The 11,321-nt window shown below is 33.1% G+C and overlaps 1 protein-coding gene across 1 annotated transcript; it reads left to right on the top strand.

Annotated features, from left to right (window-relative positions):
- On the top strand, window positions 1-10,584 carry LOTGIDRAFT_238800 (hypothetical protein). Its single transcript, XM_009051493.1, has 16 exons — window positions 1-96; window positions 814-1,400; window positions 2,293-2,437; window positions 2,776-2,921; window positions 3,629-3,745; window positions 4,183-4,244; window positions 4,831-4,939; window positions 5,662-5,807; window positions 6,209-6,230; window positions 6,517-6,682; window positions 7,124-7,188; window positions 7,639-7,754; window positions 8,314-8,430; window positions 9,091-9,256; window positions 9,577-9,711; window positions 9,821-10,584. The coding sequence occupies exons 2-16, from the start codon at window positions 1,296-1,298 to the stop codon at window positions 9,848-9,850; spliced, it is 1,647 nt and encodes a 548-aa protein (XP_009049741.1). The 5' UTR covers window positions 1-96; window positions 814-1,295; the 3' UTR covers window positions 9,851-10,584.
- The last annotated feature ends 737 nt before the right edge of the window (window positions 10,585-11,321 follow it).

The following is an 11,321-nucleotide window of genomic DNA, read 5'->3' as shown; positions in this document are numbered from 1 at the left end:
AGCGCCCATATATCAACACGAGAAGTTAAATTAAAACTTGAATGTGATTCGTGTATGTTGAATTTACATCAAAATGGCATTATTCAAAATCAACAGGTATGAGTTTATGAGTGCTCCGGATGACATTGCAAATTTGTTCTAAAAAAGGGTGTCCTGGATAGCCTAAAAGAGATTTGGAGAGAGATTAACTCGCCCACCTACACAGTCCACACACACAAGAAAGAGATGTGTAGAGTTTTAAACCAGCTGATAAACCACAGTTTCTAAGACAAATAATTTCAGTCTGCATCCCTTTCAATACTATATTGCAGAAGTTAAAATGATAAAAAAATACTTTTGAAATTGTGATAAGGTTCCCCCTTCACATTATGATATATTGGCAGGCATATTCGATATTGCCCATTTTTCCCCATAAATTATTCCCATTTCGACCCTTTCCCAAACCAAACCTTTCCACTTTTCCCATATCCACCCTTCACCAACTGGCCCATTTTTCTGTTTACTCTGTCCCATTTCGCCCCTACTCAGGCTACTGGTAGCTTAAGTTTTCACCCCTTCCCACTTCGCCCCTTTTTCATATTAGACCACATAAAAAATAACGGCAAGGGGCAAATTTGGGAGGGCCGAAATGGCAATAGAATTTGGGTGAATTGGGAAGGGGCATTTTGGAATTAAATAAAATTTTAATAGCACAAATAGTTAATTATATCTTGACATATTACTCAAAATGATGGTGTGAAATGAAGTCGAACTTGTACTATGTGCATTTATGCTGAGGATCTTCGTTTTTAATATTGATTCCATTTTTCTTAGATATTATGGTGACGATGAGGAAAGAATTCCACAAAATCAATCTGCTCTTCTACTTAAACAATTATACCAAAATGTGGAGAAAAAGAAGAAAGAAAAACTGCAGATGAATGAAAGTTTGGAAAAAGTAAATCTTAAGTCCAAAAGAAAAGCATCTGAAAAGACCCTATCAAAAGATCATAGTAGTCCAAAAAAGAGTAAGAAGGATAATTCAGAATCTTTACTTAGTGAAGAAACTGCTATTTTCAGTAAAGATAAAAAGAAGAATCAGAAAGTGGCTGAAGTGGATAGTTATCTTTCAGATCAACAGAGTGATTCACAGAAAAAAGAAAAAAAAGTGAAAAAAAAAAGAAAGTAACAAAAGACACTGATATTGAAGACATCAATGATAAGCATAAACCTAAAAAGGACAGAAAGAAAAGTGAAAGTAAACTCTCTAATATTGAAGATGAACAAAGTGATAAAGTTAGTGACAAATTACCAGTATGCCAGTTGTGTCAGACATTAGTTCAAAACAAGTCAAAGAGGGACCTCATCTTGTTGGTAATTTTACAGTTTTAGGAGAATTCAAATTGGAACCTGAAAAGAAGGTGAGTATAAAGTGAAAGAAAAATATTCATGTATATCTTAGTGACAGGATGCACCGGCTGTGGCTTCAGAATTGTTCTAACCTTGAGGGTCTCAACCATCCTAACTAGCACAGTGCTTCTCAACAGGGGAGGAATTGCTACCCAAGGGAGGAATTGGAAAACCATAGGGAGTAATTATTGCCAAGGTTGGAAATGGGGGGGAATCGTTGGACCAGGGAGGACATGGGAGACAATATTGTGATCTATGACTGAAATTGACATCATTAGATAATTGACGGACATGCAGAGAATTGTGAACGAACATTTGGCTCAAGGGTCACATTTATCTATCTCGATATTTGGAGTATGATTTTTATCCATTTATGGTTATTGGTTGAATTTATTTTTCGATTGAAAAATGACTGATTTATTTTGGGGAGGAATAGATTAACTCTTTTGGAGGGGAATGATCTCATTGAGGTTGAGAAGCACTGGCCTAGCAGACATCAATTAAATTCAGTTTTTCCACTGACAGTAAAAGACAGTGTATTGGAATATATCTGGCTTATATAGTGTATAGAATAGTGTTGCTCATCAGAATCCCATTCAAAAAACAAATATTGAGAAACCTGATTTATTGAAAGTGGATCCCTCAGGATTTTCTAAAATATTTTTGCTCTACTATAGTTTCAATTATCATTTATTGCACCTCAAATAAAGTTTACATTTTAATCCTTCACAAATATTTTTGCTCAACAATATTGGTTTTTACAATCTTACCAAATATAAGCTTTAGTGAAGCTTGAGAAGAATATTAATGATATCAATTTGATTAAAAGGCTTCAGTCAGCATTTCATGTCCTGTTCAACTGAGGATCATGACACTTTTTTCACATCTGTATTTGGTTTAAAGGTAAAACAGTATTTACCAGAATGGCTGGCCAAACCTGGTATAATTAAAACTGATTTAGAAAAAACACCAGTTGAAGATTTAGATATGCTCCACCCTTGTCTGGTTGAAAAATTAAAAGAAAACAACATCTCTCATTTTTTCCCAGGTAAGGATAGAAATAGTTTGCACCCCTATGATTTGGCTATGATTTACATTAGGTTTAGGGCTGTTTGGAAGAAGTAGGTTGATATAGTAGTAAAAGTGTCCAGTGGCTTTGATGGAACACAGAGCTGAGACCCCATTCATGGCTATTCACAAGTGAAAATTGAAAAAGGGGAGGATAAAGCTGCTGTCCTGGCAAAAATTCTCTAATTGCACACTGCATGGCACTGTGCGTTATATCAATTAAGAGAAGAATAGTAGACTAGAGAGCTCATTGTATATTGGTGATGGTTCATTTTCCTCTAAATATTCTAAATACCCCATGTTTGTGTTTGTTTTCAGTACAAACTAGTATATTACCATTGATACTAAAAGACTGTGGAGGTCAGGTTGGATTCAGTAGAACAGGTTCACCATTAAGAGATGTTTGTGTCTCAGCACCAACTGGTAGTGGAAAGACATTGGCTTATGTTTTACCTATTCTTCATGTAAGTATAAATGTAATCAAGTACCACTTTTAGACAAAAAGTTGGCATCAATTGCTTGTTTCAATTAAAATGATAGATATGTTCGAAATTTTGTGTGTTACAAATCTCAAAGAGGCTGTCTTATTGCTACACTTTGGGTTCTGATATCCTCCAATTTGTCCTTGTTTTCAAGAAACAGGTACTACATGACACATTTAGATTGGTTAAAACTAATGCCAATAGAACAGGACTTTGGTAGAGAACTTATATGATTACAATGCAGACTAAAAATATCGAAAAAAAGTTAGGAAATTTAACTTTGATTACATTGATGTAGTATGATCAATGACCTTTGAAAAAGCCAAGAATAAATGGTTTGTTAAAGGATAAGCTAGCAATGAGTATCCTCAAGAACATGAACTGCCATTCTTGTGAACTGGCTGTTTTCTTCTTCTCCTGTTTGAAAAAATTGCAATTATTTGCATTTGGCTCATATAAGTTCTGATAGATGACTAGAACTATGCCTTGTTTAATTAAAATTGAAATCAGTGAATCAAGAGGCCACGTTTGCAGCTGGCTATGTACTGATCCCTCAAAAATAACAAGAGCTGATAACACTGTCATGGAAAACTTTCCCTCATTGCATACCACTATGCATTGTCATCATTTTATTAGCCCAACCTAGAACAAAATGTAAAACTCATTTCATTCCGGTTTTTTTTTTTCAGATTTTATTACCAAGAAATGTGTGTCGAATCAGAGCACTTGTTGTCTTACCAGTGAGGGATTTAGCCCTTCAAGTCTTTAAAGTTTTTGAAAATTACTGTCAAGGCACACAGCTGAAGGTAGAGTTGCGTCTTTTACTATCACTGTCTTAATGTTTGCTTGCTAACCTTAAGGTCCAAGTTTCAATCCCAGCAAAGGTCAAGATAATAATTTAGAATTTTTCAATTCAGCTTCCCTTTATTGGGAGCCATTGTGGCTCAGTAAGTTGATGCTTGCTTGCTAACCTGGATGTCCAGGGTTTGATCCCAGCATAAGTTGAGTTAGTAATTTCAAATTTTTCAACCAAGCTTCATCCAAACCTTTAAGCAGATGAAAAAATAAACCAAATTTCCCTTATTTTACACTGCATGGCATTGCCTATTTTTATTAGCCTAATCAGAAAAGTATGACATAAATATCATAACTTTTCATTCATATTCAATATTTTAACAGAAGAATAATTCAAATAAAATTGCCCAGCTCAATACACTAATGCACTGTTGTTGATATTTGCTAGGTGAAACTTCTTGGCGGACAACAAGCATTTGAAGAAGAACAACAGACTTTAGTTGTGGAAAAGTAAGGTTTATGCTATATTTGATTAACATCCCTACAATAGTGAATTACCAAATTAACTTTATTTAGGATTTTGCTGGGAAAAAAAAAACGCTATTATTTCTTCCTTATTAATATATCACTCAGGAGACTTCCCCTCAAAATTCCTAGTCAAATTAAATAGATTTAAATTAACAGGGGACAAGGGACAGGTGCACCATTTTTGGGAGGTTGAATATATGTAAATAGTCTTCAGAAGTACTAGAAATGTACGAAAATCACATAATTCTGTTACAAATACTACAAACTAAGAATTTCACTCACTTTTCCAATATATGTCTTGTCTATATATCACAGAGTATCTTTAATTAATCTTTAACATTCAATCGCAGATAATTCTGGACACACATCGATATGAAGGCTCAAATTTTGACAGCGAGCTTTTGGCTTTGCTAAAAAATTCCTGTTTCTGAGACTAAAGTGTGATGGGTAAAAAATGACTCATCTGTCCCTTTAAGACTATTGTGTGATTTTTATTTTTCATTTAAAGTTTTTTTTCTGTCTGACTTGGGGTTACTTGTGGTGTATGATGTTAATTTCTTTTTTCTAGAATGGCTGGTTATTTGAGTCTAGTTGATATAATAGTAGCTACACCAGGAAGATTAGTAGATCATATCAACAAGACACCTGGTTTTGATCTAAGTCGCTTACGCTTTCTTGTAAGTGTTGTAGTGTATGTAGTAACAAAAGATAAAATATCACATGTACATTCAAACATATTATATGTAATTGAGCTCAACCAAGGAGCCCATGTAGCCTATCTACACCATGTAGATGTACAGTTTGGATCAGTTGATACTTACTCATCAATGATTTATTTTAGCCATACATTTCTGTGACCACTTTATCTTGTGACCATATTGCTGTGACCATGTTAAATTTGCAATCTTATTACAAGGACCAATTTACCAAAAGCCATATAACTGTTAGCAATTTGCCAAAAGTCATATTATTGTGACCATGTTATCTTGTGACCATATTGTTGTGACCATGTTATCTTGTGACCAAATTCCTGTGACCATGTTATTTTTGCGGTCTTTTGAAGAGAGCTATTTTTGCAAAAGGCTATATTATTGTAACTATTTTATCTTGTGATCAAGTTACCTCGGGACTTTATTACTGTGACCAAGTTACCATTTGACCATATAATTGTAACAATTTTATCTTGTGACCATATTACTGTGACCAGTGTATCTTGTGACCTTATTACTGTGACCATTTGCAACCAATGTACCTTGTGACCACATGACTGTACCTAATTTACCATGTGACCATATTACTGTGACCACTTTACCTTTACAATATTCTCATTAATGACTTCTTGTGACTCGTGATCCCGTAAGCCATATAACTCTTGCTTTCAAAAATTTATGTGTCACAGGTTATAGATGAAGCTGATAGGATGATGGATAATATTAAACAGAATTGGTTACAAGTTGTTGAGAAACATGTATTCAAAGTACATAATCCTGATGATCCTGTTAAAAGATTAGACAGAACTAGAACTCCAGAAGGAACTCAAGCAAGGTGAGCCATTATTTATTTTGCTGTGTTTCCAAAATTAGTTATCCTGATGATGATTTTATATCTGAAACGTGTGTCAACAGGACAAGATGATCTCTTGTCAATTATATTATTCTAAATTGTGGAGTGCGAAAGAAAAACAACTATATTTACGAGAAAAGCAATTTGGGTTCTCAAGAAACAATCGGCTGATCCCTGGTGAAACCTTTTGGCATTGATCTTTCTGGATTATCTGTACGCATTTAAAGGTGGATTGACTGGAATAATGAGGACAGCGAATCATAATCAAGGTCAGTAGATTTTTGCTTGCCAAAGGAGCTAGATCTCATGACTATCATTTGTAACAGAACTTTTAGATTTGTGCATGTATCATTAAACGATATTTTATATTTTGTCTGTTTCAGCTGTGACGGAAAGAAATTAGCTGTAAGTACCACATCAGGCTTTCTAATCCATTATTTTTGATTCCATCGTAGCTTTTTAATTATCCAAACATGGTACACAACTCTTGTGTTTTGAAAGCTTCTTGAGTTCAATGAGAATGCACTTGATTTGTTTTTTGAATACAGGAAGTTCAGATATATTGCAGTTTTGACATGATCAAGACTCATTCTTAACTCTTAGTGCATCTAATATAAATGGCTAGTTCAACTCAAGTTAAAGTTTGACTCATTAAAAGCATTCACATTAATTTGGTTCTGATTGATTTCAGTTTCAGAAGTTACTTTTCTCAGCAACTTTGTCTCAAGATCCAGAAATTCTACAACAATTGAAACTATTTCAACCCCAACTCTTTACAACACTAGTCAGCTCAAAACACACCCAGAATAAGGAGACCAAAGATGTTTCATCGAAGAAAAAGGAGAAACATGTAAAAGGTTTGCTACTTTGACTTTGTTATTTGACATAACAAACAAATAAACAACTACTTTTTTTTACAAGGTTAACAATTTAGATTCATAAGCATCCTTTGTACCAGCTGGTCTTTGGTCAAATCCAAATCTCTTGGCATTGATCTTTCTCATATTATCTGTCCCTCTTTCCAGGTGGTTCACCAGACTTGCACATACTGACTGAGAAAAGAACAAACACTTTAATTCGCTGTGCTACAGCTACTCCTCAAATTTGTAATGTCAAATATTTCTTATTTGAATTGTACAGATCTGTTTTGACCTCTCTTAAGGTCAACTAACAAATTGAATGCAACATTAAAGCAGAAGTATTAAAGTAGATTAACACTGTAAGAAGCAGAAAAAGAAACTCATATCAATAAGCTATAAATAAGACTCCTCAACATAGATTATGTGTTTTAATTTTAGATAAACAGTCTGATTTAGAAGAAGGAGAATTTGTTGGAAAATACAGCACACCTTCTACATTGAAGGTAAATCCATGTAATCCTTGAAATTCCAATACAAATTTGAATGTGTGACTCAGTATCTATGAGATGCTTTGCTTTATACAAGCTTTGTTTACCATATGAAAGAAATGCTGAGATAAATGAAATGGTGTTTATTGTCCTTCTTAACTGCATATTATTGGGCTTATGAGGACAGACAATGCCTTGCAGTGTGTAATAAGGGTAATTTTCTCAGGACAGCTGTATTAGTCTACTCTTTGTTTAATTTCATTGAAGGATTTTTAACATGCACAGCCTGTAGCGCACAGGACCTTGATTTATTGTCCCATCAGAATGATTAGATGTTTTTTCCAGGTCTGCCTCTGCCTCCATCACAGACAGGGGAAACAGGACCTGAGGAAGGGCATGTAACAAAACATTGAGATCTGCATTTGAAGCAGAATGAAGGCTTGTAAATAATATTTATCATTTCAGCAACTCCATGTTGAATGTAAGGCCATGGATAAACCATTGATTGTTTTACATTGTCTACATAACCTACAATACCGTCAGATTCTGTGCTTTACCAATTCAGTAGAATCTACCCACAGGTAAGTTCATTTCCCAGGCTCTTATTTTTTATCTGTAGATATTTTGGTCAGATAATCTGTAGATATTTTGGTCAGATTATCTGTAGATATTTTGGTCAGATTATCTGTAGATGTCCCAGTCAGATTATCTGTAGATATTCCATTCAGACAATCTGTAGATGTCCTTATTCAGATTGTATATATCCCAGTCAGAATATGTGTAGATATTCCTGTCAGATTATCTGTACATATCCCGGTCAGATTATCTGTAGATGTCCCAGTCAGATTATGTGTAGATATTACAGTCAATCTGTAGATGTCCCTATTCAGATTGTAGATATCCCAGTCAGATTATCTTGATGTCCCAGTCAGATTATCTGTAGATGTCCCAGTCGGTAAAACTGTAGATATCCCAGTTTGACTATCTGTAGATATCCCAGTCAGACAATCTGTAGATGTCCCAGTTAGATTATATGTAGATATCCCTGTCAGATTATCTGTAGATTTCCCAGTCAGACTTATTTAGGGTTATGTTTACTTGTCAGATTAGTTGGAGATATATTGATAACATTTATTTTAGGTTATATTTACTAATCAAGTTATATGGAGATGTCGAAGTTAGAGAATTTAGTTCAGCACTGACAGTAGCAGCTAGAGAAAAAATATTACAAGAGTTTGCTCAGGGCAAAGTTGATATGTAAGTACACGTAGTATGAAATAGAATAATTATTATATTTTTGTTTTTTTCCTTAACTTTATTTTTGCATTCATTTCTAAAAACAATATGTTCACAGGTAATAAACTCAGCCAATCAGATGATTAAAGCAGGGTTGAAAAACCCTTGAATTCCGTCTGTTGCCTTGAAAAACCTTGATTTAGAAAAAAGTCTTTGAAAACACCATAAAAAACCCATTTTCTCTTGAAAAGTCCTTGAATTTTGATTTGAGTCAAATTGTGTATATTTTTATCATTAACCTCATTGACAAATATTAACTATCTTTATTGATTTCACAGTTCAGAAGTTAGGTACATGTGTCAAAATAATATCCTTGAAAAGTCCTTGAATTTCAAAGCCCAGAGTCCTTGAAAAGTCTTTGAATTTTTGAGGCAAAGTGCTGTATGAACCCTGTTAAAGACATTAAAGACTTGGTCCACGGCATAAGGACTTTCAATTCATTATCAAGGAGGCCGAACCGCTTGGCATTAATCCATTTACAACTGGGTAGACTTAGATTAAAACTAAGGACCATCATTTTTTCGACATAACCAAGCAAATAAAGTTATGTCTTTAGCGCTCTAACTGACTGTACTATATATTGGAATGTGCTGTTCATTATGTTGAAATGAACTTTTTCAGGGTGATATGTTCTGATGCTATGGCAAGAGGTATTGATATTGATAATGTGCAATATGTTATATTGTATGATAGACCACTTCATATACAAAACTATATACATAGAGTTGGAAGGACAGCTAGAGCCGGTAAAACAGGCACAGCAATCACTATCTTAGAAAAACGAGAGGTATGCCATTCTTTCTTCAAATTTACACTTAATATTAATCGAAGTTTAAATCCTTTGAGAAATCCTAGTTTGATTCCTTATAATTTTCTAATTTTTAGATTTTGTCTTGAGGTTTGCACGTTATCGTGTGATTTACTTTTTTATTTTGTCAAAATCCAATAAGAAATTCTGCCATACAGAGCTAATATTCTAAAATGTTTCAAACAATAATGGCAATTACTCGTGGACTGCTTGTGTTGATGTTTTGTAAATGGCTATGCACACATTTTTTTGTATGACTAGATATTTATATAATGATCGCTTGGTTTATATTATACTAGGTTTGTACCTACAAGGCAATGTTGAGAGAATCTGGGAAAGATAAATTCAAAAAGTTGAAAATCAAACCAAATAAATTGTTTTCACTCAAACCAAGATATAATGATTCTCTTAGAAAATTACCTATGATTTTAAAAGTAAGTATACACATTTCATGAACTTTTCTTAAAAACACAACATTTAGTCATGCATTTTGAAATAATTCCATTCCAAATAATGGTTAACATGTTTGGTTTTTTTTTTCAGGAAGAGAAGAGAGGAAAAAGAACATATTAAGTTTGTTGTAATATTATATAATATATTTATAATGATATTGAAATAAAAATATCATATTGACAATTTCATTTATCAACACCCTTCAAAATGTACAGTATATCCAGATAAGATAATAAACTAGCAATGTGAGATAAAATATTGAATATTTTTTATCAAAAAATGTTTTAATCAAAAAGCACATGTCTCTTCCACAAGTCAAAGCGTTTCATAGAAACAGTATGTCCTTAAAAATATTCTCATGAAACCACTACTTTGCTAATTTTACATTGAGGTTAATAGGCTTACATTCTTTTTCAAGAATAATGCCAACAATAGATAACATTACTGATATACTTAAATAACAATATACAATTAACAACATTTCAACAGATTGGCACTTAAAAACCAAATTTTGATTCATTCATTTTCTACTTGATGAGATCTGTTGATTATTTTACTCCAGTCATTTCTGATCTAACCATATCCTTTTGTGAGTCAAGTTTGATGTAAATTCAAATCAATGAAATCCACTGTTAAAGGGACGGGTAGGCAATTCTTTTTGACCAATCATACTTTAGTCCCAGAAAAGGGAAATTTTTAGCTAAGCCTATCAGTTCACAGTCGAAATTTGAGCCTTCAAATTCATAAGGGTCCAGAATTATCTGCGTTTGAATGTTATTTAAGATACTCTGTGATATAATAGAAAAGACATATATATAAATACTATATAAAATTCCCAGTTTGAGATATTTTTTGAAGGAATTATGCAATTTTTGTACATTTATAGTACTTCTGAAGACATAATGCCTCAACTGTCCCTTTAAAAGTCAAGCTGAGTTCATTCATTGGTTGTTACATGGACATAGCTTTAGAAATGGTTTTGAATTCTATTTTAAGGCCTTTTAAAAATTTGACTTTTTAAGAATTTCAATGGAAGACACATAGCAATAATCTCATAATTTCAAAAGAAGGTCAGGAAAAAACCTCTTCTAGAGAGTTTGCAATTCTGAGAAAACCAAAATAAAGATGGTTTGTCTACAATAAAATAAAGCATAGAAATAAAAGTTATTACAGTCTCTATGTATCCAAATAAATTCAATTAGATTACACTTGTCCGTTTTTTTGTTAATTTCATGTCTTGTAATCCTACAAGTTTTCTACTGCAGACATGTTCTATTTGGATAAAAATAAAATCGTTACAACAGGAATGTGGTCGAAAACATGTTAGATTACATTGGAGACAAAAATATCAAAAATAAAAGAAACAAACTTGTAATCTTATTTTAATTTTTTATCGCAGTATCTAAGGAGACGATATCAATGAGATCTTGAATACTAGACTTCTCTATAAAAACCCAAATAGCTAAAAATTGAAAATGAGCTCTGACATCCAGTGAAACAAACACAGTACTTTGACAATCATTAATGATGATCTACGATTGCAATGCGGTTTTTAGGCTTTAAACATGCATTTTCACATATTAGCTAGGTT

This window comes from Lottia gigantea (genome assembly GCF_000327385.1).
Source record: "Lottia gigantea unplaced genomic scaffold LOTGIsca_169, whole genome shotgun sequence".
Classification (NCBI taxonomy): domain Eukaryota; kingdom Metazoa; phylum Mollusca; class Gastropoda; family Lottiidae; genus Lottia; species Lottia gigantea.
This window is presented reverse-complemented; position numbering and strand designations above follow the sequence as displayed.